The sequence below is a fragment of the Leptopilina heterotoma genome, unplaced genomic scaffold (genome assembly GCF_015476425.1).
Source record: "Leptopilina heterotoma isolate Lh14 unplaced genomic scaffold, ASM1547642v1 Lhet_128, whole genome shotgun sequence".
Taxonomy (NCBI): domain Eukaryota; kingdom Metazoa; phylum Arthropoda; class Insecta; order Hymenoptera; family Figitidae; genus Leptopilina; species Leptopilina heterotoma.
In genome coordinates this window covers 876,435-904,359 of record NW_025110846.1, presented here as the reverse complement: position 1 = coordinate 904,359, position 27,925 = coordinate 876,435, and the positions used below count along the sequence as shown (strand labels likewise).

Sequence of the window (27,925 nt, the reverse complement as noted above, 5' to 3'; positions counted from 1 at the left end):
TAACAAAATTGGAAATATTTGAAATTAAAATCAATTTCGAAGCTTTTTACAAAAAAAAAAAGTTATTTTAAATTAAAAATTACCGATCGTCCTTAGTTTCTCTTTTTGTGATTATCGTTTTGATGATAGGGAAACTTTTCGCATTCGCAAATATACAAGACTAGAAGGATAAGTTGTAAGGCCCGGTTGACTTTTCAGGGTTGCTACGGTTTTAAAGGTTTTCGGATTTTTTGAAAAATTTTACAATAAAGAAAAATTATACATTTGATAATTTAAATAAACACAAATTAAAGAATATGAAAAAAATTAAAACGGAAGTTGAATAAAAATAAAATTGAAACCTAAGAATTAAGAATTGAAAACTGAATAAAAATAAATAGACAATTGATTAAAGATAGAATAGAAAATAAGTAGAAATTAAATAAAATACATTAGTAATTAGTAATTAACTAAAACTGAACTAAAATTGATAATTGATATTTAAAAATATTTGCTTCGTAAGGAAATTGGTAATGTTTTTACGAATTTTAAAAAGAGAAAATAGATTTTTACATCTTCTGTAACCGTAGGAGCCCTGATTTTTTTAAAAATTTCATTCTCAATCGCAAATTTGAGAAGAACTTTACAATCATTTCTCAAATTCGGAAATATTTTCTTAATGTTTCAATAACAGTTTATAGGTAAAAACAATTATTGAATCGAGAATGATTATCGTTAACGAACATATAAACTTAAATTGTCAGTCTTTTCTTAATTAAAAAAAAAAAAATGTTAATTAAAAGTGAATTCTTTGAAACTTGAAATTTCTTAAAATCTTACGTGATTCACGTTATATTTATAAAATATATATGATAAAAAAACATTGAATATTGGTCTCGCCGTAACGTAACAAAATTTTTCCTACTCATATAAAATTTCAATTTTCAAAAATGTTTTTTTTTTATATCTATAAAGAAAACTAGATTGCAAGCTAGAATCTTTCGACATTTTTTTCAGTTTTCTTGAAGGTAGCAAATTGATGCCAAATTGTATCAAATTGATAGCAAAAATTTGAATCGAATTGCTAGGAAATATTTGAACCAAATTGCTAACAAAAATTTGAATCAAATTGATACTAAATTGGATACTATAAATTGATACTATAAATTTGAATCGAATTGCTAGCAAAAAATTTGAACCAAATTGTTAACAAAAATTTGAATCGAATTGGTACCAAATTAGATCAAATTTATATCAAAAATTTGGATCGAATTGCTAACAAAAATTTGAATCGAATTGGTACCAAATTGGATCAAATTGATTCCAAAAATTTGAATCGAATTGATACCAAATTGGATCAAGTTAACACCTCGATAATTAGAGATTTTTTTTTTAGTCTTAAAATTCTTAGTGTTAAATTATTGTGTAAATATCTGGTCAGAGTCATCTTGGTAGTGTGTGACAGTGCGCCCGACAAACTGCGCCAAAGAAATCGTTGTTTAGATCGTTTAATCTTTTTTCAAGTCGAAGATTATTTAAAAATCGATCCTTTTTCGATTGACTAAAATGTCCTCTACCAACGGTTATTCTTAATGCTGCTTCTTCAGCGGCAGTCATGGCAACGGGTTCTCCATTTTCTTCGCCCTCTTTAGATTGCACTCCCTCTGAATGCGTTGAATTTTCGACGAGATTTATTCTCAGTTCGGTATCGGAATCTGATTCTGATTCTAGAATTGGAAAAAGAATATTATTAGTTGATATATTCTTAGTTTAGAATATTGTTAGTTAAGAATTTAAATATCTAAATTTTGTTATTAAGAATTTTTAATTTGAGATTTTGTGAACTAACCGAAATCAGAGGCAGAGTCTGATGAACATCCAGATGAGGAAGTTATTTCCCATTGGAGAGTTCTTTGTCTGCGGGGAAAATTTGGTTTCGATGTGACGACTTGGGCCACACTTCGAACACATTTTCTGTTTGGACATCTCACAATGAAGGAAGCATCGAAACTTGATGGTCTTCCTCTGTAGCGAAGTTGGGCTGCTCTTCTTCTTCTTTTTTCCTGGTGAAGCGATAATTTTGCTTCCACTCTGTTAAATAAAAGGAAAAGTTACAAAAATTTTCGTCTACATTCTTAATATTCTAAAAATTTTAATCTAATAATATATTTGCCATTAAAAATTATTACAAGAAACTCAGTTAGTCCCCTTTCTTCCTTTTTTCTCCCCTTAATTGTCAAAAATTCCCAGAAGACCTGACATAATTTATTTTCTTTTTTTTTTCCTTTTTTGAATTTAGAAAAACATCCAAATTTTGTCATTTTTTTTTCTTTGTAAATTAAAAAAAATTCTTAAAGAAACAGCATATATGCTGTTTGAAAATATTAAAACGAAAAATAATTTTTCGAAACTATAGGAAAATTTATTTATTGATATTAATTAATTATAAAATTATTATTTAATAATAATATACTATTAGGTTTTTCTATTTTTTAAATTTCGCGCCAATTCACATCTTTAAATCGCCGCCCAGATGGCATGAAAGTTCTCTCACAAGCGCAGATTACAAGAATCAGAGTGGTGATGAAAAATTGTTTCGTTTCGTTTATAAAATGAATAATGCAAATTACAACAATAAATAAATTATAAATAATTGTTATTAATGAATAAAATGAAAGAACTTTCAAAATTTGTCATTTTTTTCTTTTTAAATTAAAAAACTTCTTAAATAAATGTATAACTTATTTTATTTTTCGTTCGATTAGAAAATTATTTTTCGTTTTAATAATATAAAAATATTATTATTAAATAATATTTAATATTTTTAATTTTATTTTTAATAATATTTATTAAAAACTCACTTTGTCGGCAATGAACTCGTTTGCGTGACTTCATTAATTTTAGGCACTTCATTGCTAAGGGGAGGTGAATATTCAACAGCTTTTTTAACTTCAGCGCATCTGAAAAAAATTAATGGAAAATTTTTTGAAATTAGTTTCTTTGAATTGCGTAACTTATTTCTAGTTTTATAGCTATAATTTCCAATGTAAATTTTTTTTTTCTTTTGTTATTGAGACAATAATAAAATTCCATATATTAGAGGATCTTGATAATCACGATAATAGAAATTAATTAAAAATTGAAAACAATGTTTTTATAATTAAAGTTGTCGTTTTTTTTTAAATTCATTTGTAATCTAATCATTACAATTGGAAACTTAATCAACGATTCAATATGTGTGTCTTCCGCCTTGAGGTGTGCCATATTGCACTGATGACAATATAAATTACGCAAACGCTTCTGTGGCGTAATAATTACCGATTTCTTTTTATACTGACCGATAATTTATCGGGAATAATATTCATAATTATTTTTTTTATCTTGATAATAGCAGGAAGTTTGTAAATCAAGGAGTAAAAGTTATTTTTATGTAATTTGGGTTTAAATTTCGCGCCTAGAAATTTTATTCTTCTTTACCTACACAAGACAAATTTCAATTTCAGATTTGAAACTCGAATTTCTTGCTTTGTGAGCAAGAATCGATTTTTTTTTGTGAAAAGAAAAGAAATTGAAAACTATTCATTTTTGAAAATTTACTTAAACAAACTTAAACGAACATTTTTTAATGATAACATTAAAAAATAATATTATTTAAATTAAAAATTATTAAAAATTAAATTAATTTCAGTAGAAATTATTAGAAAAACTGTGAAAAAAATACTATTTTTTAAATTCGTTTTGGTGAAAAGGTAAAGAATTTAATTTTTACACTTTAGACAGAATTAAAAGTTGCAAAATGAAAATTACAATTTTATTAGTTTTATTAAGAAAATAAATTTTAATTATTAATTACATTAGTTCATTACATCTTTTAATTTGTATTTTTTAAATACAAATGTTTTGTATTTAAAAAATACACAAGTAATTTTTTTTTTAATATTTAAACGTTCAAATTTTTAGGGACATAAAAAATTTAACAATTTTAATTTAATAATTAAATTTAATATAATTTAATAAAATTTAATAATTGAATTTTGATAATTACGCTGAAAAAATGTATTTGATACAAATAAACAATTACTTGGTTTTTATCAAATAAATATTTACTTGAATAAAATAATTTTTAAGATTTAAAAAAATTAAATGGTATTTGTTTCAAATTTCAGAAATTGTTGGTTCAAATACAATTTAATTGTCTTAAATAAAAATTACTTGATTTAAGTAAATATTTATTTAGTTCTAGTAAACATTTATTTGATTCAAGTAAATATTTATTTAGTTTAAGTAAACATTTATTTAATTCAAGTAAATATTTATTTGATTCAAAGCAAAACTTTATTTGATTCAAGAAAATATTTATTTAATAATATATTCAAATAATCGGTTATTAGATTCAAATAATTTTTTTAGTCTATTAAAAATAATAATTAAGACAATAAATAATTTTTATTCGGAATATTTTTTTCCTCTTTGTTTAATACTTGATTTATTTTAACAATTTTTTTTTGTTTTCTTTTTTTGGTTTTAATTTTATTTATTTATTTTAACAATTTTTTTTTTTGAGTAAATTGTTTTGTACCTCAGTTATTTATTGTTGGTCAGGAAACAATAAAATGAAAAGTGATTGATAATAAATTAAAAGTTTGATTAAGAGAGTAAATTCGCAAAATACACCTATATATAGAGTTCAATATAGACGTCATGCAATGCTAACATTAAAAGTCAATGACATTTAATGAGTCTGGCGTGTTATAGGAGGAGAGACAGGCATATGTTTCAAATTTCTAAATTAGAAACGCGTCATTTAAAATTAATGTTACAAACTCACGTGGTTAAAATTTTTGCACGGTTCGCAACAAGTGTAAACAGTAATTGTACATGAATGAATGCATTATTAGTCGCTTACTACGTATGTATATAAAGCGGTAGAATATCTTCAATCAAAACAACTTTGCACTAAACGAACCTTAACTGCATTGAATAATTTAAATTTTCATCGGATCGTTTTATTATACATACAATACGTACATACATAGTGTGTTAAAAGACTTGTTACTTTTTCAACTTTTCCTAATATTGTTTGTTTTGTATACATTCAGCCGTGACTTTCAATTTTTAATGTTCTTCAAGTTTCGAAAGTTAAAGTAAACGACGATTTTTTTATACTTTGTTTAAATTTAAATTTATATTTTTTTTCGTGTATTCTTTTTATTCCCGTGTATTTATTTTTAGTTGTTTTAATTAATATACCTACTTTTTGCTTTTCTACAGAAATATTTATTACTAAAAGTTTTCTCGTATTAGAGTAAAAAAATTTAATTTCGTTAAAATGAATGAATATTTTTTTCTATTTAAATATATTCAAATGTTATGTGAAATGGCTGAGTGGTCTCGTCACTGAATTATTAATAAACAAGGTGTTCGGGGTTCGAATCCTAACGTCTGAAAATTTTTCAGTTTGAAAGTAAAAAAGAATAAAATAAATTATGTAGTAAAATAAAACTAAAATAAATTCTACATTTATGGATAGGAATTAATTTTCTAAATTAATAATAAAATATTTTCGAACAAAATTCAAATTCAAGTCTTTAGAGACATTAAATATTAAATATTAAGTATTCAAATATTATCAAATAATTGAAAAGTATTTAAATAGAAAAAAATTTTCTTCATTCTTCGATTAATGAAATTAATTTTCATATAGAAAATTAATTTCCAAATAGGAAAATAATTTTTATTCAATAAATGACGCTCAACTTTGCGATACGTTTATAAAAGTGGTTAAAAATCAATTTTTCATACATTATTTTTAATGTCACTTCTCATTTATAAACAAGAGAATTTTTTTTTTATTGACAATAAATTTCGCTTGTGTTTGAAAAATGGAGAAAAAATTAAGGGCAAGTGATGACCTAAATTGACGCAATACGCGGGTAAATTCATATATGAAATGGTAGCGCACCCTTTAAAAAAATGTCTTTAGGCAAAAAAAAAAAAAAAAAAAAAAAAGAATAAATAATGACCTACGTTATGAATATTCATTATACTAATATAAAATTTACATTTACTTTGTCTTGTGGAAAAATTTTTGTCCTCTTTATATAAAAGAGAAATGTTATGCTAAATTTTGTAGCATTTATTAAAGAGCAAGTGAATTGGAGTATAAAGGTTGAAAATAGAAATGTCACTTTCAATCAATGATTGTGTGTATATTTTATTGATTAATGTTATGGTTAATTTATGATAGAAAGGAAAAATTGCGGTGGCAGTTTTAAATAGTGGTCCTTGGTCGAGGTCGTTAAGGCGTTAAAAGTGCGTGAGTTTTGGGTTTTGCGTTCGAATCTTCTTGACTTTGGAAAATTTTGAATTTTTATTTATTATCAGTTTTACTCTCTAAATTTGGATTAGTAAAAGTTATTTACTAATTCAAAGGCAAAAAAATCAGTCACTTATTGAATTGAAACAAAAAACGAATCAAAAAGTTGCTTAGCAAAATTTTTGATTCTTTTTTTGTTTCAATTTTATATCCTTAGAAAAATTGTGAATAATAATAATTTCTACTAGTTTATTAATAGAATTTAGTAATTTGCAAATAAAATTTATAAATTACATAAAATTTACTATAAAAATAAAATTAGTAAATTTTACTAATAAATAGTAATTTCTAATAATTTACTATAGTAAAATTGATTTAATTAAAAAGCAAAAATTTAGTCACTGATTCAAATTAGTAAATATTTATACTAATTCAAATTAAGAGAGTAAATAAATAATATTATTTACTTAATTGAATCAAATAAATGTTTATACTTAAAATAAATAAATATTTACTTGAACCGAATAATTTTTATTTAAACCAATTAAATTTTATTTGAACCATTAATTTCTGTATTTAATACAAATATCATTTAATTACTTCAAAAATTATTTGATTCAAGTATGTAAATATTTATTTGAATTATATTTAATTTATTTAATTTATTTATTTCAAGCTTACAATTGCGATTTAATTTTTTAAGCAAATATTAGCTCTGAAAATCAGTTTCCTAAATTAAATGCAAGTCTCACAATATTTGGAAACTAAATAAGTTGTTATTTTAAGAAATTAAATTTTGAAATTAAAAATTATTTTTAATTTCAGTTATAAAATTTTCTAAATATAAATTTTTATTTAACGCAACATAATCGATTATGCGATAGATCTATTTGGAGTTCGGTTTTATTTGAGGAGACTTTTATTTTATTTGCTTTGCTTAACGTTATGATTGAAAAAATACATTTGTAAATTAGAATTGATATTTTTATATATATAGAGGGACGATGAAACATTGTTATTATTATTAAAAAATATTCTGTGCAATTTGCACGTTTCTTAATGCGTGATCATGAAATGATTATTGTTGGCAAACAATTTAGAGAGAGAATAAAAAATTTAGCTCTAGAAATATAAATAATCGAAAGTAGTGCGTCATTTATTATTTCATAAGCTCAATAAAAAAGAACATCAAATAGTAATGATTCTGAGAAATCGATCCACTTTAAAATGTGTGACTTTTATTTTTTATACTTTATTCCGCATTTTATTTTTTTCCTTGTAACAATTTTTTCTCTTTTTCTTTTTTTTCTTAATTAAATTGTTAATCTTATTCTTTTTCTGCTCTTTTTCTTTTTTTTGGGGGTTTTTCTTCTGCTTTTTCTATTTTCTGCTCTTTTTCTTTTTTTTTCTGTTTTTCTTCTGCTTTTTCTCTTTTTTTGATCTTTTTCTTTTATTTTTTCTCCTTCTGTGTTTTTTCTTTACTTTTTTTTTGTTTTTCTAAATAAATAATTTATTTTGATTGACAAAAATACAAGTTGTAGACATGAAATCATTTTCTTTTCTCCTTCTCTGTTTTTTCTATTCTTTTTTTTTCCTAATAAATAATTTATTTTGATTGACAAAAATACAAGTTGTATGAAATCATTATCGGCGACTGGTACGAGAGACAAAATTGTTATCCACTCTCTTGCAAAATTAAACGCGTAATGTGCTTATAAAGGGCTTCCGTTCAAAGTATCCAAGGTTTTTCCAACTACAAATATGACAAACATTCCAGATTCGCGAAGAGTGAAAGTTTTACGTTGAAGGCTATAATCTGACGTCTGTCTAGAATCAAGATAGGCACACAACTTCTATATTGCAGATCGAGATATCCAAATGATTTTAAAACAAGATAGTATTTTACTTATGGATTTTTAAAATATGGATTTAAATTTCCACGAAGCTGTTACAGTCTAATTTACTCCTTAGTTTAATTTTTAATGCTTAACTCAATTGACTTTTTTACAATCATTGACTATTTAATTATTAACAATTATTAACAATTTAAAAAGTGCAAATTAAATTAAGCAGCCAAGTAAAGTAAAAAGTTATAATTAAACAGTCAATAATTATTGATTATTATAATTAAACAGACAATAATTATTAATTTTTTAATTTTTATTTCTCCAACTATTTGACTTTTATTTCTAAATAGGAAACTGATTTTTAGACCTAAAGTTGGCTTATGTTTAAGCTTCTTTTATTCAATTTTAAATTATTCTATCTTAACCCCAAAAATGAAGAAAACACATTTTTAATAAGTTAACATTTTTTACAGAATACATTTTCTTAAACGGGAATTCTAATTTGAATTCTTATAAAATTAGTTGTAATTATTTTTTACAGTACACGGGGAGATAATTTCTATATGCGTCAGTTTAAAAAAAAAAAATTTTTTCCAGTGAAGAAATAGATTTTTTTTAATGAATACCTGGAATGTGTACAACTCTTTTAAAAGAGGAATAAAACGAAGGTATCACTTTGTGCGTAGTAAAAATTATGTTAAAAAGTCTACCGTAGAGATTAATAATTATTTCCATTTATGACGATTACGGTCAGGGTAAATGCTGATAATTAAAGTCTTAGTCATGATATGAAGACGAATATAAAAGTAGAGTAATAATTGATACAAATATCTGGAAAATTCTCAAACATTGGAAAGGTGGTGAATATGTAACAAATTATTTATATAATTTCTGAGTCAAATATATCTTTTAGAACAAAAGAAAAGAAAAGATTAAAATTCTGTTTTCTTAAAACTAATTAAATTACGTCATTAAATTAATTGATTTATATAATTAAATACATTTTAGTAAATTAGATTAATTAAAGATGTAAAATGTAATTTATTTTTTTCAATTAAATGTAATTTGAATTGAGAAAATTGTTGGGAGATGCAAACGAGTTTCCTTCTTGCCACCAGGTACATAAATGTTTATTGAGAGACGAGGAGAGAACAAATTTGAGTGCACGTGCACTCAACTAACATCGGTTCACTCTTAAAATGCGGAAGTTACTCACTAATCGTGATTAAGTAGTGTAGAAAAATAATGACTCGTCAATATTTCTAATGATTCCTGTAACGGTCCAACTTTTCATGCATCGTTAGACAATCATTTTTTTTTTCCTCAAAAAGTCAAGAAACTTTTTAAAGTTTAAGGTCATTGGGGGAAATTTCTAGTGAATCTATAATTAATTGCTCGAGAGCAAAATCTTCGCAATTTAAGAGAAATATTAGTTTTCTATTAAAAAAAAAAGCATTGACAAAATTTATTTGATGCAGATAATTAATAATTTGGTAAATTTTGCAATTTACTACAAGTAATTGCTACTAGTAATCGATTCTATTAATTACTACTAGTAATTGCTTCTTATTAATAAATAAAAAAACAAAATAAGTGAATAAATAAAAACAACTGGAGACAATATTCAGACCAAGGAATAATCGTGTTTTTATACATTTGCGGAAAATTGAGCTCGACATCTGTATAATGGCATATATACATGTTGTAATGATGAACAAATGGAACATTAAAAGAAAGTTGCGGTAAAAAAGAGAAAAGGAATCTCTCGAGCTTTATGAACTTGGCTGGAAGCCTTTGGGGAGTTGGATCGAAAAGATGCTAAAAATAAACTTTGGTCCGTTACACAATATGCAAGAAGAGAGGAGAGAGGCCCCTGGCAAAAAAAAGAAGGGTTGACTAAAGGCACTTGGCATTCACTCCCACATCGAATATAATAATGAACGAAAGTGTCGTCGTTGACCCGAGACATGACCCCGAAAATATCTGATTTTATGTCTCCACGAAGACAGTATCAAATAATTTCCCCTCTTCATTTATTATATAATTGGTCCACAACACCGGAAACCATTTTTGCAGTTATTTGGTTTCTAAACTCTCATCTAAAGCTGTTTTTTTGCCTTAATTCTTCGTAATGAGTTCAGTTGCGTGATTAGAGAAGAAATATTTTGCACTTGTAGGAATTCGGGGAAAAATCGTCTTCCTTCCTGATATTGTTATTTGTCAATGATATTATTAACAGAGGAATAATTTTTTTTTGAAGTTTAAAAAGGCATACTATGTTGAATAATTATTATTGCATGTTCGACAATCATTTGCGTGTCTTATAAAGAACTCTTGAACAACCATCATATCTTGGTCTAAAAACCTTTATGGACGTGACCTTTAAAAATTAGTTTAGCACAGTGCTCCTTGTACACGTACTCGATTCGACCTCATATTCATGCACATTTTCCAGTAACTAATTTAACTTTATGGAAAAATATTTGCCCTTATCATAGAAAAATAGGCTAATGGGTAGAAAAAAATTATAAATCGAGAATGAAAATTGTTATGCGGCAATAATTTTTTTTAGAAACAAGGTTTTTAGGTTGTCATTTCAATTTTATTTATGTTGTTTTGTGCAAGGAAAAGAAATTTTCGAATTTAGGGAAGAAAATTAGGAAACATTTTCTTTTATGAATAATAAAAATGTTGGTTGTAAAATTTATAGTAATCTTTATAGTTCGGCCATGTCCTTAAAGTTCCAAAAATTTTGAACATCCATATTTTTAATATCACTTAATTTGAATATTAAAATTGTTTTTCATTTCAATATGAAAGTTTTTGAAAATATGTGAAACAGAAAAATCAATTTTGTTCATTTGAAAAAAGTAATATAATGATGAAAAAAAGTGTCATTTATATTATAAAAAATTATAAAGTGTCATTTATATAGGGGAACATAGTCTAGGTCGGCCACCTTTTTGACTTTTGTTTATAACTTTTTTTTAAAAATGAATTTGGACAATTGAAGTATATGGTTGGAAAGTCCTGTTTAATAGGAACATTTTTTCTGTACAAAGTAAATTGACAGGTTTAAAAATGAAAAAGTTATAAAGATTTAAAAAAAAAAAAATTTGTAGTCCAGGTTAGCCATTACAGTCAAGGTCGGCCATGTTTAAAATTCAAAGGGCATTAATCGTTAAAAAATAAAATAACATGTTTGGAGTTACGGAAAATTGATTCTTTATTGTTTACAGTTTGTAACTTAATGAAATAACAAAATAATAACAATAAACAATATAAAAAAATAAATATAAATAAAAAAAAGTTTTGCACTAAAATATTAATAAAATTAAATAAAAATATTAATAAGATGATCAATTATATTATGAGTTATACAGAATTGCAGTTTTTGCAAATGAAGTAGCTCGTCCTCAACTTTGCGCATTTTAAACACATAGTGGCCGACCTTGACAGTAAGTAACATTACCGAATTGTTGTAAACAAAAAGAAATACGTTTCGGGATTCGATTTTTTACTTTGTTTTCCTTTCAACCATGAGTCCCACAAATTTTCTGCATACTTGCCTTGACGATTCAATTTGTTTTTTATCTTTTATTAATGGTTTTTCACATTATGCACAAAACTTTTTTTGAGCTTTTTTTGTACCGACGTCACAGAAAACACAATTTTCGATTTTCCGAAAATGTAATTGAACAAAAAGTTAGGTTTCACTAAGACAAGCTTCGACAAAAATGCGCGTAGGTGGCGCTAGTGAACTTGACAAAAAAACGCGAGTGGCCTACCTAGACAGTAGGCCAACCTTGACTACATTCCCCTACTAAAAAAAACTAATTTCAAACTAAGAAAATGATGAATTTACATTATTTTTCAATTTACTCTGTAAATTTAAATTAGTAAATTTTACTAATTAAAAAGCAAATATCATTTAGTAATTAAAATTAGTTAAATATGTTTACCAATTTTAATTTAGAGAGTAGCGAAAAAAATTAATTAGTAAAATTGTTTACTAGTTTGAATTAGTAACAGAATTTTTGCTTCTGAATTAGTAAATTCTACTAATTAAAAAGCAAAAAATCAGTCAGTAATTCAAATTAGTAAATATTTTTACCAATTTGAAAATAGAGAGTATCAAAAAAAAAAATTAATTTGTAAAATTGTTTACTAGTGTGAATTAGTGATTGACTTTTTGCTTTTGAATCAGTTAATTTTACTAATAAATTAGTAGAAACTACTAGAAAGTACAATTTTTTAGTAAATTTTTCTAATTCAGAAGAAAAAAGTCAGTTAATAATTCAAATTTATTTATTTATTTTTTTATTTATAGATTAGAAAATATTTTTACTAATAAAAATTTAGAGAGCAATATTGCAATTTTTGGAAATATTTAAACAGAAAAAATAATTTCGGTTCACTGGAAAATTCATAACTTTAGTGAAATAATTGGGCAATAATTTTTTATCGAATTTATTATTGACTGTAATGACAAACTGCAGGTAACTTTATCACTGTGGATTGTTAATTAAAAAATAAAAATATAGTGGTGTACATTCGCGATGTTGTGTGTGTAATTTGTAACTTGTTTGAAAAAGCAAAAATCAACTCTCAAATGCAACTTTTCCTTATTGCGTTTTATGCTTTAAAACACATTCATATTTGCAAGGTTGTTTTCATAAACCATAACTTGTTTGATTTTTTTTTAAAAAAGCAAATATTTTACAAAATTAGAGCTTTTTTCTGGAGGAAAATAAAAAATGATTAAATTATAACATTTAGAGGGAAAAAGAAATTCAAGATCTCATTTTTTATGAGAATGTAAAAAGAATCATTATTGTATATTTAGCATCATATTATCAGTATTATTATATGTAATTATTTGTTGATATAATTTCCGGACTGTTAATATAGACAACAAAATTATTTTATTTACCAACAATGCAACAATCAACAAAATATTTTTATTGTTGTAGCAGCTTTGATATCTGTTAAAGATTATCTACAAGTTTTGAACGTTTAAACTAAAGGAAATATTTGCCATTAAAAATATTTACAAACATTTCTGAATGCAATACAGATTAAAAACTTGAATTTAGCTTTTGGAGAGTTTATAATTTATTTTCTTTTTTTGCGTGACGTAGTTTTTCTGAAATAAAATTACACCAGAAAATAGTTTTTGTTGATTTTAAGAAATATACTCAGTTTCTTAGACTCGTTTTGTTTGGTTCAAACTAAATTTTTCTTTCAAAAGAAGAGAATTTTTTTTCAATAAAAAGAGGGTTGTTGATTCGAAAAAAATTTCTTTGATTTGCACAACTTTTCTTTGATTCAAAACAAATTTTCTTTGATTCAAACAAATTTTCTTTGAGTCCAAAAAATTTGTTCCTCAAAGCAAAGAAATTTTATCATCTTAATGATAGAGACAAGAAAATAATTCTTTAACTTAAAAAGAAAAGTTTCTTTAAAGTAAATAAATTGCTTTTGAATCAAATACATTTTCTTGTAATCCAAATAATAAAAAAATTATTAAAATTATTAAAATTATTTCAAACAAATAATTTTTTTTGAATCAAAGAAAAATTAATTTTTAATCAAGAAAACAAGTCAAAGCAAATGATTTCTTTAAGTCAAGAGGAAACTAATGTTTTGAAAGCTCAAATGAACGACGATACTTTTATTAATATTTATTTATTATTTTTTTTAAATTAAAACAATAATTTTAATAATAAATGCTGAATTACGATCATTTTCATTTCAGTCTAGTAATTTTTTTTTCAAAATATTGAAGCATAACAAATATTTCGTTTATTTAAATGTTCAAAATTTTAGAAAATTAAAATTAGTTCATTTCAACATTCAGAACTTTAGGAACATTGATTAAGAAACAAAAAATTTTGTAACAACAATAACAAACGAAATTTGTTAGTTCTATTTTAACAATTTTTTTTTGTGCAAACTGTCAACAGTTGATTATAGATAATGATATTGAAGAATATTTTGTAGTGTTAAATTCCGTATTGTTAATATAGAACTAAAAGATTTATTTTGTTGATCAACAATGCAGATTTGTTGTAATAGACATAAATCTGTTTGAGAAAAAAAAATGTTGCAACAACAAACAAAATTTATTAGTTTCTTTTTTAACAATTCTTGTTTGTTAGTGCAATTTTTGATTTGTTTGTTGTTAATTAAAGATAATTATTACATAGTAGTGATAATTATATTCAAGAATAGATTAATTGATAGTTTTAGATTCCGGATTGTTAATCTAGAACTAAAAGATTTATTTTATTGACCAACAATGCAGATTTGTTATGTGATAGAAATAAATCTGTATATAGGAAACAAAAAATTTACAACAAACGAAGTTGTTTTATTTTAACAATTCTTGTTTGTGCAATCTTTTATTTATTTCTTGTTGATTAACGATCATTATTGTATAGTTTATAATTATATTCAAGAATTGATTATTTGGTAGTGTTGTTATTCCGAATTGTTAATCCACAACTAAAAGATTTATTTTGTTGACCAACAACGAAGATTTGTTGTGATAGAAATAAATCTGTTTTAAGAATCAAAACATTTTGCAACAACAAACGAAAATAGTTTTATTTTAACAAATCTTCTTTGTGCAATTTTTTATTTTTGTGCTGTTGATTAAAGATAACTATATTCCATAGATTATATTAAAGAATGGATTATTTGTTTAGATTCCGTTTTTTTAATGTAGAACTAACAAATTTATTCTTTTGTCCAACAATGCAGATTCGTAGTTTGTTATTGAAATTATGAAGAACAAAATTTGTGTAACAAATGAAATTACTTCTATTTTAACAGCTCTTTCTTTTTCTACAGTTTGTTAACAAATGATTAGAGATTCAATATTCAAAAATAAATTATTCGGTAGGCTAAGAATAGAAAAAAGTTTAGTGTTTCAATATGAAAATGGGAAAAGTAATTCAAAAAGAATAAGTAATATTATTACTGAGTAATATTATTAATTTATTACTGAGTAATAGTATTAATGATAAAATTGCAACAATACAATGCTCCAATTTACAATAATGACGATTGATTTTTTTTTTTTTGTTTCAGAGTATTATAAAAACTAACCTATATCTCGGATCCAGAAGTCTCTGATAATTCCAAGCGAACTGAAGAGCCAAAGATGTAAACGTCGATGAAATTATTCCCATAATTATTAATTTCAATCTGCAATGAAGTCAATTCCAACATTAAGCTTACAGAGTTTCTACATTAAGTAAGGTTAGTTCTTTTCCTCTCACTGCTTTTTGTTTGCATGAAATTTGTTTACATTTATAAATCCAGGTAAATTAACAGATTAACACACATTTGCGATTTTCGAAATGTTTCAAAAACTATGCGATAAATGTTTATATGGAGACGATAACTATATGAGGAATTAGAGTTTCTTTTGTATATAATCACACAATTTTCCTTTCACTCTATTTCGGTTTGAGGTAAATTTTATTTTGCTGATTTCACTTGCACTTGAAAAGAAAAGGAAATTTCACTTTTTCTGTATGGGATAATGAAATTATTTAAGGCTTTTGTTTATTGTGTGTTGTGTGTTGAGAGATGGTTGGAATATTGAGAACAGTTTTGTCGTTTTCATGTGTGCCAGTCGGTTTTGCTGAGTACAAGCGCACTGAATGACACCCGCACCTAACCTCACCTTTACACACTGAAAGCAATCTTGGTTCTCGCTCTTGCCAGTTTATATCACTACTATACTATCTATACACTATAGCCCCCTTCCAATGATGCTACATGTACTAATATACTCAAAAACGAACACTATACAACTGTACAGTTTGTGTACAGTGAACACGTGGACGATGAACCTATGTGGATTATATAGGATTTTCTTGAGTGCACGTGCACTTAGGCTTACATGGTGTTTACATTTTTTTCTTTTTATTTATTTCTTAGGCTGAATTTTTCGATGGGTGATTTTGACTTCTTTGAATTTTGAAGAAGGGAATTTCATTTCTTTTCGTTGGATTTTGTTTTAACTTTTCTTCTTCGTATTTAATTTTTGTTTCTTTTCTGGAAAAGAAAAGTAAATCTCTCTTTACTATGTAAACTTAGTAAAGTAAACTAAGAAGTAAATTTCTTTAGTTTTCACTTTTCTGCAGTTTTTCCAGTTTATCAATCTGATAATCAGGCTTCGCATACTCATCTACTAAAACCTACTATTTACTACTTTTTTTTACGATTTGCTGCTATTTAGATACATTCTTTAGATTTGTGAAACTAAAAGCCACTTTTTTTTTTTAAATTGGAAAATACTTTAAATCTTCTAATGGTTAAAGTAGAAAATATTTTAATTAAAATTAAAATAAAATTCTTAGAAACGATTAAAAAAATTTAATAAAATCCTTAGAAACAATTCAAAAATTTTTTAATTGCATTCTTTAATGCAATTAAAAATTCTTTAATTCAATTATCTTCAAAAATTTAAAGAACATTTTTCGCAAGAATTCAATTATTTAAAAAAAAATTAATTAAATTCTTCCATAAAATTCAATTACTCTTTTAAAATAAAATTTTTACAGAAATTCAATTATTTTGAAGTACAAATTTCATAAACTTTTTTGAAAGAAATTAATTATTTCAGACAATTTTTATAAAATTCTACATGCGAGAAATCAATTGTTTTTATAAGGATATTAATAAACATTGGTTGTAAGAATTCATATATTTTTAGTACAATTATAATTAAATTCCTTGAAAAAATTTAAATGAAATTCTTTGCAAGAATTCATTTCTTTTCACTAATTTATAAAAATTTTTTTGAAAGAAATTAATTATTTACAGAAATTTAATTATTTAAAATACAATTCTCATAAATTTCTTTGAAAGAAATTAATAATTCGATTTTTTAGAATATTCTTCACAAGAATTCAATTATTTTAAAAAAAAATAAAATTCTTCAAAGAAATTCAATTATTTTTTAAAAAAATTTTGATATAATTCTTTTATTAGAATTTGAAAATTCTTTCAATAGATTTTCAATATAATTTTTTGAAAGAATTTAATTATTTTGAAGTACAATTTTCATAAATTTTTTTGAACGAAAATAATTATTTAAAACAATTTTTATAAAATTCTCTGCAAAAACTCAATTATTTTTATAAAGATTTTAATCAAAACTGTTTGTAAGAATTGATATATTTTTAATACAATTATAATTGAATTTCTTGAAAAAATTGAAATGAAATTCTTCGAAAAAATTCCATTATTTTCACAAATAATTAAATTCTAAACAGAAATTCCATTATTTTCAATGTTATTTTTTAAAAAATTTTTTGAAAGAAATTAATTATTTACAGAAATTTAATTATTTAAAATACAATTCTCCTAAACTTCTTTGAAAGAAATTAATTATTTAAAAAGATTTTTAGAAAATTCTTCACAAGAATTCAATTATTTTTAAAAATAATAAAACTCTTCAAAGGAATTCAATTATTTTAAAAAATAATAAAACTCTTCAAAGGAATTCAATATTATTTTTAAAAAATTTTTGATATAATTCTTTTATTAGAATTTCAATATTCTTTCAATAGATTTTCAATAAAATTTTGTGAAAGAATTTAATTATTTTCAATAATTTTAATAAAATTCTCTATAACAATTAAATTATTTTCAACACCATTTTAATAAGATTTAATTATTTAAAATACAATTATTATAAATTTCTTTAGAAGAAATTAATTATTTAAAAAGATTTTTAGAAAATTCTTCACAAGAATTAAATTATTTTTAAAACTAATAAAGTTCTTCAAAGGAATTCAATTATTTTAAAAAAATTTGATATAATTTTTTTATTAGAATTTGAAAATTCTTTTATTAGATTTTCAATACAATTTTTCGAAAGAATTGAATTATTTTCAATAATTTTAATGAAATTCTTCATAACAATTCAATTATTTTCAAAAAAATGTTAATAAAATTCTTCATAGAAATTTAATTAATTTAAAAAATTTGTCGAAATTCAATTATTTTCAATATCAAGTCGTTCAATAAAATTCCCCTAAAAGAATTCAATGAGGTATTTAAAAAACTTTAAATAAAATTCATGACAAGAATTCAATTATTAAAAATAATTTCATTAACATTTTTGAAAATAATTAAATTCTTTTAGGAAATTTTTTTAAACATGTATTGAAAAGAATTTTTCGATTATAATAAAAAAATTATATCAAAATTTTTTTAAATAATTGAATTCCTTTGAACAATTTTCTTATGAGTTAAAAAAATCTTTGGAAAAATTGAATTATTTCCATAGAATCTGAATAAAATTTCTTGATAGAATTGAATTTGTTTTTTAAAAGTTTAACAAAATTCGCTGATGGAATTCAATTATTTAAAAAAAATCTAATGAAGTTCTTCACAAGAATATAATTACTTTTATGAATTAAAAAAATATATTTTTTTCTTCTAATAAAATTTTTCTAAGGAATTTAGTTATTTTTAAAATTTTTTAAAAAATCCATTGCAATAATTCAAATATTTTCATAACTAATAAAATTCATCGTAGGATGTTAATTATTTTTAATACAATTTGAAGTAAATTCCTCCAAAAACGCAATTATTCTTAAAAATTTTATTAAAATTCTTCGAAAGAATTCAATTATTTATAGAATTTTTGATAAAATTCTTTATAAGAATTCAATTTTAAGAAATAATGAATTATTCATTCAATTTTCTATTTTTGTATTTAAGTAATTTAATTCTCGTAGAAATTTCTAATGAGAATTGATAATTGAATATGAGTCAATTCAACAGAAAACAACTTTTCTAGCAAAAAATTTATAGAAATTTACTTAGAAAAATATATTTTTTTTCTACTAATCAATTATTAATTTATTATGTTTAAATATACTGCTAGTATTGAATTTACAAAAAAAAGTTACATTTTCTTCGAAGAAATAGCGTTTTTATTGGAATTTACATATATATTCAAATTCATTCATCGATTTTCCCGACGATATTGACCTTTATTTATGTTTATAAAACTGATAGAGAATATTGCAAAATTTATTGTTCGTCAATCGTTTTAGTCATCGACATGTTTTCCGATCGAGAACGTGACCGCAAATAAAATAAACCACATGCGAAATAAAATAAAAAAAAGTAAAAAAAGTTATTCTCCAAATTTACCACACTTAAAAAAAAATAAAAAAAAATAAGAAAGAATTGTAATTGAATAAAAGTTAAATTAGAAATTTCGAAAATATCACGAACACTCTAAAAATATTTTTAGAATATTTTTGTTATTTTTTAAATATTTTTTAATTTTTAATATTTAATCAATTATAATTTTTAGTTCGTAACTTAAATTTTTATATAAATGGAAAAAAATCATTTTTTCTTGTAAACGATTATTTTTATTTATAGAACATTTTGATTGTAATATTCAACAACATTAATCTCCACATAATTATACTTGTAATTATACTGTAATTACTGTGTATTTTTAATCGAAATTTTGCTTCATTGTACTTATATATCGTGTTTGGAATTTAAAAAAAAAAAATTGCATATTCATCTGTTTTGTTTGTGTGACGAGTTTTTACTAATGTTTCATAAGAGTCTCTATATTATGTATAGTTTATTTTTGTGTTAATATTTTTGTATTCATTGTTTCTCTAAAAAAAAAAAATTTATATACAATATATAAAGAAGAAATCGATTTGAAAAAATTATGTCCTTGATGTGCGTTTCCTTTGGTATTGGTCCAGGAAATTTAACCTTCGGAAATAGGCTAGAAAAAAAAATCTTATTCTGGTACAAATGCACTCACGCTTGTAACCGTGGCCTTCAATATTGCGCGCATACAATTAACAATGGGAGATGATGATTCACAAATTGTTACAGGGAATTTCTATTTCGAATGTAATTCTTTACGGTTATTATTTCTCGCGACAGTCTCTTTAAAAAGATATGTGAATAGAAATTTTAGACAGCAGGAAATATTAATATTTTTTTGAAATTTAATTGCTCTTTTGAATTTTTTTTTTTAAATATGTTTTTAAACTATTTTTTTAATTATTTTGTTGAATTTTCTTTTTAGTGTATTTTTTTGTTTGGATATTATTTGAATAATTTTTTTGAATTATTTTGTTAGATTTTCGTTTTAAATTATTTTTTTTTTTGCATTATTGTTTGAATTATTTTTTTGAATTTTCTATCTAAACTATTTTTTGTTTGAATATTTTTTAAATAATTTTGTTAAATTTTCTTTTCTTAAACTATTTTTTGTCTGAATTATTTTGTTGAAATTTCTTTTTAAACTACTTTTCTGTTTCAGTTTGAATTATTTTGTTAAATTTTCTTTTTAAACAATTTTTTTTATTTGAGTTTGAATTATTGTTTCGAATTATTTTGTTGAATTTTCTTTTTAAAGTATTTTTATGTTTGGATATTTTATTTATTTTTTTGAATTATTTTGTTAGATTTTCGTTTTAAAATATTTTTTTGTTTGCGCATTATTGTTTGAATTATTTTTTGTTTGAATATTTTTTAAATAATTTTGCTGATTTTTCTTATTGAACTATTTTTTGTCTGAATTATTTTGTTGAAATTTCTTTTTAAACTACTTTTTTGTTTCAGTTTGAATTATTTTGTTAAATTTTCTTTTTAAAATTTTTTTTATTTGAGTTTGAATTATTGTGTTGAATGCTGGTTTTAAACTATTTTTTTGAGTTTTAATTAGTTTTAAATTATTTTATTATTAGATTTTCTTTCTAAATAATTTTTTTTGTTCGCATTATTCTTTGAATTATTTTTTCGAAATTACTTTTAAAAATTTTCTATTTAAACTATTTTTTTGTTTAAATTATTTAGTTGCATTTTTGTTGAATTATATTTTTTGAATAATTTTTTTAATTAATTTTTTGAATGATCTTTTTGAATTTTTAAAACCAAATATTAATAAATAAATAACTATTTTGTTGTTTGAATTATTTTTTAAACTATTTTTTTACTAAATTTTTTTAACTCTTTTTTTACTTAATTTTTCGATTTTTTAAAACTGTTTTTTATATAACTTTTTAAAAACTATTTTTTGAATTATTTTTTGGAATTATCTTTTCGAATTTGTCTTAAATATTTTTTTGTTTGGATTATTTTGAAAAGGACAAATTTTCTAATTTAAATAAAAGTCTAATGAATGCATTGTCTATCATTTTTTCATTAAAAAAATAGTTTGTTTACATTTTTTTCGAACTTTACAATTTTTGAGAAATTGCTAGATACTATTTTCTTAAAGAAATAATTATTTTCTGATTATTAAATAATACAATATGATTTGTATTAAATTCTTTTCGTTTCTTTTATTATTATTATACAGGATGTGAATCACGTTTTCAAATAATTACTTTTCGAAGTAAAATGAGCAATTTTCCCCTGAGGCAAAATAAATTTTTAAGTAGAAAAAGTTATTTTCGTAAGACATCATATTCCATTTTTAAAGTAACGAATGTATTCCTTCGAGATGAAATTTATTAATAAGTAGATAAAGTCGTCTCGGCAAGACATACTCTTTAAGTGGAAAAAATTGTATTCAATCAGCCATAAACTGTATTTCTCTGCTTTTAATTATTTAATATTTAATTTATTTATTCTTTATTCCTATATTGATATAGTTAGTTTTTATAAAAGGAAAAAAAAGTAAAAAGAATTTTTTTACATTTTTTTAAAAAATTTTAAAACAATTTTTTTTCAATTAAAGAAAAAGGACTTTAATACAAGAAAATTTTATTTTTCCACAGAAATCGTTATTCTATTAAGGAAACTTTAATCGCTTTAATAAAAAAATGAACTCTTTCGGTTTCATCATTTAAATGAAGTTAGCAGAAAAGCAATTATAGTCGCTCGCAGAAAGAAACTCGTAGGACTATGATTTAATTTTACTTACTGATAATAACACTCTTATTAATTTAATACTGAATAACGTCAATTAGTTTTCATTTAATTAATTAACTCGCAATTGAAACTTGGTCGTAATTAAATTTTAGCATATGTTTCCTCGTCAAATTAACTTGTGCGCTCGAAAATATTCCGCTGATGCTCTACGTGTTTATTATTACATTGTTTTCGAATTAATTTTTAATTTTTTCCCTTCTTTTTATAAAATTTAATATTTTAATAAAATATAAATAAAATATTTATTTTATTTTAATAGTATAAATTTTAATCACTAAATTCCTTTAAAAATAAATTCAATACACTGAGAAAACTGGAGTATTGGACTAAACATCTGGAGGGACAAATCGTTGATATTTGAGAGTTAGCTATTGGATAACAATCTAAATGTTCAAATACACCATTGACATATATTCGTGCCATTTCTCTTGGAGGGAAAATGAGTTTATAACAGAGGGAAAAATTAACCATCTTGAGAAATCCCTTCCTTATCCGGCGCGAAATGAATAAATATGGCAACCTAACCTCTAAATTAAATACATAAAATGTCAGAAAAATAATTTCGCGCGCATCAGATCGTACACATTTTCTGCGCAACTTTTAACCCTCAGATATAATGGGAGAGAATATACAAGTAGATTTCCATTATCAATTCAAAATTTATTTTAGAAGGACTATTTAACTCTCTTCATAAGCAAAGGAAACATACACTTTTTGAACCTCCGAATTTGACACTCCAGTTTTCTCAGTGTATGAATATTTTCTGAAATTAGTTTTTTTTATTTAATAATAGTTTCTGGGGTTTTCGTGATATTTATTGTTATTTATAATAATAAATTGAGAATTCGTGTTAATTATTATAAATACAAATATGTATTAATTATTAAAATTAATAAAAAAAATAAAATAAAAAAAAATTACTAAAAGCAAATTTATTGTTATAAGTTAAGATGTATGTGAAGTTAGCCCCCCACTTTCAAAAAAATTAAATTTTTTTTAGAGTTCTGACTTCCTCTACAATAGTTCTGGAGTTCCTGATAGTTTTTAGAAATAGTTCCGGCGATTAAATGGTAAAAAATAGGTTTTTTCATAATGGGGGGCTAACTTCACGCAGCCCCCCACTATTGAAAAAATGGATTTATTATTAGAGTTCTAAGTAGCTATAAGAGAGTTCTAGAGTTCCCTACAGTTTATTTCAATAGTTCTCATAATCCAAAATCATAAAAAAAATAATTGAAAATTCCAGAATTTTTCAAAAAAATTAAAATTTTACGAAAAAAGAGTTCTGATCAGAGTTCTGTTAGCCCCCCATCGAGATAGATAAAAAACATTTATAACAATTTTTTCAAAACCGAAAAACTACTAAACTACAAAAGTTTGAAAATTACAAAAAAAATTTTTATCATAAATTAAGAGTTCCATGAGTTCTGTTAGCCCCCGATAGTGTTTGACAAAAAACCTTAATAACAATTTTTTCAAAACCCAAAAACTACTAAACTACAAGAGTTTGAATTTTCAAAAAAATTTGATCTTTTATATTTTGAGAGTTCCATGAGTTCTGATGAGAGTTCTGTTAGCCCCTTATAGTGTTTGACAAAAAACCTTAATAACAATTTTTTCAAAACCCAAAAACTACTAAACTACAAGAGTTTGAATTTTCAAAAAAATTTGATCTTTTATATTTTGAGAGTTCCATGAGTTCTGATGAGAGTTCTGTTAGCCCCTTATAGTGTTCGACAAAAAACCTTAATAACAATTTTTTCAAAACCCAAAAACTACTAAACTACAAGACTTTGAATTTTCAAAAAAAATTTGATCTTTTATATTTTGAGAGTTCCATGAGTTCTGATCAGAGTTCTGTTAGCCCCCAATAGTGTTCGACAAAAAACCTTAATAACAATTTTTTCAAAACCCAAAAACTACTAAACTACAAGACTTTGAATTTTCAAAAAAAATTTGATCTTTTATATTTTGAGAGTTCTATGAGTTCTGATCAGAGTTCTGTTAGCCCCCGATAGTGTTCGACAAAAAACCTTAATAACAATTTTTTCAAAACCCAAAAACTACTAAACTACAAGACTTTGAATTTTCAAAAAAAATTTGATCTTTTATATTTTGAAAGTTCCATGAGTTCTGATCAGAGTTCTGTTAGCCCCCGATAGTGTTCGACAAAAAACCTTAATAAAAATTTTTTCATAACCCAAAAACTACTAAACTACAAGACTTTGAATTTTCAAAAAAAATTTGATCTTTTATATTTTTAGAGTTCTATGAGTTCTGATCAGAGTTCTGTTAGCCCCCGATAGTGTTCGACAAAAAACCTTAATAAAAATTTTTTCAAAACTCAAAAACTACTGAACTACGAGACTTTGAATTATCAAAAAAAAAAATTTATTAGAAATTGAGAGTTCCATGAGTTCTGATCAGAGTTTTGTCAGCCCCTCATCAAAATTAATAAAAAATCTATATTGCAATTTTGTCGAAACTTAAAAACTACTGAACTACAAGACTTTGAATTTAAAAAAAAATTTATCATAAATTGAGAGTTCCATGAGTTCAGTCATGTAAAGTTAATACTACTTTTTAAAAAAATCAAAAATTTTACAAGAGTTCTGGGTACTTTAGCAATAGTTCTAGAGTTCTCTAACGATTATTTAAATAGTTCTGATGATTAACAATAAAAAAAGCGACAATGAAAAATCATAGTGCTAACTTTGCATAGCACTATGATTTTTGCAAAAAAGAGTTCTGACCTAATATTATGAAAAAGAATAAAGAGTTCTAGAGTTCTCTACCAAAGAAAACAAGAGTTCTGCAAAGTTTCAAAAGTTATTAACAAATTAAAAAAGTTATGAAAATAATATTCTTCAAAATTTTAAAATTCAGAGTTCTGAGAGTTCTGAAAAGAGTTCTGGAATCGTCATAAAGAGTTGTATAAGTATTTCTAATGACATTTTGTTCTAAATCCAAAATCAAAAAATTACAGAACTTTGAAATATTCAAAAAATTTAAAACTTCAAAGTTCTGAGAGTTCTGAAAAGAGTTCTGGCATCGTCATAAAGAGTTCTATAAGTATTTCTATTTTCTAATGACATTTTGTTCTAAAATAAAAAAAAATGTTACGGGACATTCAAGTTTTCAAAAAATTTTAAATTTCAGAGTTCTGATAGTTCTGAAAAGATTTCTGGCATCGTAATAAAGAGTTCTATAAGTATTTCTAATGACATTTTGTTCTAAATCAAAAAATCAAAAAAGTTACGGGCCATTAAAGTTTTAAAAAAATTTCAAAATCCTGAAATTTTTTTGATTTTGGGCTTAGAGAAAAATGTCATCAGAGTTGCTTCTAGAACTCTTCGCAATGATGCTAGAACTCTAATCAGAACTCTCAGAACTTTGAAGTTTTAAATTTTTTGAATATTTCAAAGTTCTGTAATTTTTTGATTTTGGATTTAGAACAAAATGTCATTAGAAATACTTATACAACTCTTTATGACGATTCCAGAACTCTCAGAACTCTGAATTTTAAAATTTTGAAGTTTTTTGAAAACTTCAATGTCCCGTAACATTTTTGATTTTGGATTTAGAACAAAATTTTATGAGATATACTTGTAAAACTCTTTGCAACAATGCCAGAACTCTATTCAGAACTCGCAGAATATTATTTTCATAACTTTTTTAATTTGTTAATAACTTTTGAAATTTTGCAGAACTCTTGTTTTCTTTGGTAGAGAACTCTAGAACTTTTTATTCTTTTTCATAATATTAGGTCAGAACTCTTTTTTGCAAAAATCATAGTGCTATGCAAAGTTAGCACTATGATTTTTCATTGTCGCTTTTTTTATTGTTAAGGGGTCTTGTAACTTCTTTAGGCATTAAAATCGGAAGTTTTTAAAAAATTTTTTGCTCTTAAGTTTTAAAATATAATTGATCAAAAGTTTTTACATATCATTGTGTATGTTAGGAAGTCTTAAAAAAAGAATTTCATATTTGAAAAAACATAAGTATCTTCTTTCTACAGAGGGCGCTTTGGTCACTGGTAAAAATTATTGGTTGTCATTGTAGCTCATAGCAGAATCGTCTAAAATCAAAAAATCAAATTTTATTTCAAAATGGACGACTTAATACAGGACCTAAACCTCTTATTTACTACTAATGTACAAAATTACACTTTTTGTGTATCATTTATGTTAAAAAAAATTGTGTTTTTTCAGATTCTTAGATTCAAAAGCTTCCCGTGTGGAAAAATATTGTGGCAGTCTAGAGTCCAATGATTTCCCGATTAGCAATCATCAAGTCCGTCTAATTCTAGACGGTCCATCAAGTCCCGAATCAGTGACTTAACAGATGGGCTTATTAGAAAAAATCTAAGTCAAATATGTCCGCCTAGTACGGTGTTATTAAGACCGTCTAGATTTGGTCTAGGATGTTATATGCGCATGCGTCGATGTATGCCCAGCTGTTAATTAACATGGCGCCTAATGGCGTCGCGTCGTTTGGCGTCGTTAGATCAGTCAGCGTATGGTGCATTTTCTTTGTGAATTTTAGTATTCGTTGTGGTTTCTGTTTTATGTGAATAATAATGTGCTATGTTGTTGCTGTTTTCTGTATAATTTAATTTTAAATGTGCACTGAAAAAATAGATTTTGATGTGTTTCTATGTGTTTTGACTAGTCGGCTGAAGCTAGCAGTCGTACTCAGCATCAATGTTTAGGCGTCATCTACAAATATGCCTCTCCTTCAAATTTAGTAATACTTAATGATTTAAAAAACCATCGAATATTGTTATTTGAGAATAAATTGAACGCCTTGATGCAAGAACCAGACATAGCTCCGAGAAAAGAGTGGGGGGTTGTCCCCTGGCAATAAAATATTTAACTTCAAAATTTTTGAATTTTTAAATTTTATTTTTATAAAGAATAAAAAACTGCATCTTTTTTTCCTTTGAGAAAAAGTTGTAGGATTAATATTTTTTTAATTAAAATTAAAAAACTTGTTTTTTCTCAAATGAATTTTTAATTAAAATTTCATCTTCAACTCGCTGCCAAATCTACAATTTTGCATATTTTTCAATCAAATTTGGAATGGACACACTTTATATTATCCTTTTTGAGCATATATGTTTCAAAAATTTATATGTTTGTTTATAAACAAACTAAAAAATATTTATTAGCCAATGGTAAAATTTCAACACCATAATCTTTGAACGCTTCGTTTATCAAGGAAATTTTGAGCAAATGAAAACTTCCAGTGAAGAAGTTGTTCAAAATAGTATAAAAAAGTTTTCTGGAAATTATTAAATTATCAAAATTGATAGAAAAAATTCTAACAACGTTTAACTTTTCTCGCGCGGCGGACTCTAACGAAACGAATTTCTATATCTGGCGGAGCCAGCCAGGACTGTCTGTTTTTTCATTTCACAGCTTAGAATAATGAAAACAAAACATTAATATGCTTTTTTCGGAAAACAATATTTTTTCATATCACTCAATATAAGAATAAATAAATTATTATATTAGCGTTAAAAAATATTATTAAAATAATAAATATTAATTATTTTCATTATTCTAAGCTGTGAAATGAAAAAACAGACAGTCCTGGCTGGCTCCGCCAGATATAGAAATTCGTTTCGTTAGAGTCCGCCGCGCGAGAAAAGTTAAACGTTGTTAGAATTTTTTCTATCAATTTTGATAATTTAATAATTTCCAGAAAACTTTTTTATACTATTTTGAACAACTTCTTCACTGGAAGTTTTCATTTGCTCAAAATTTCCTCGATAAACGAAGCGTTCAAAGATTATGGTGTTGAAATTTTACCATTGGCTAATAAATAT

General features: G+C 24.1%; 2 protein-coding genes across 3 annotated transcripts in view; one reads left to right on the top strand and one right to left on the bottom strand.

The window, feature by feature from the left end:
• LOC122512771 lies at nucleotides 1-15,394 on the bottom strand. The gene is made up of 4 exons (XM_043628828.1): nucleotides 15,256-15,394; nucleotides 2,841-2,939; nucleotides 1,829-2,070; nucleotides 1-1,706 (listed from the first exon to the last, which is right to left on the bottom strand). The coding sequence occupies exons 1-4, from the start codon at nucleotides 15,336-15,338 to the stop codon at nucleotides 1,423-1,425; spliced, it is 708 nt and encodes a 235-aa protein (XP_043484763.1). The 5' UTR covers nucleotides 15,339-15,394; the 3' UTR covers nucleotides 1-1,422.
• The window catches only part of LOC122512772 (ER membrane protein complex subunit 6), a 21,493-nt gene continuing 8,840 nt past the window's right edge, over nucleotides 15,273-27,925 (top strand). Inside the window, exon 1 of one of the 2 annotated variants that reach the window (XM_043628830.1) lies at nucleotides 15,273-15,408. The gene's annotated coding sequence lies outside the window, so the exon portion shown is untranslated. The remainder of the gene's footprint in view (nucleotides 15,409-27,925) is intronic. The other variant, XM_043628829.1, reaches the window with a different exon arrangement.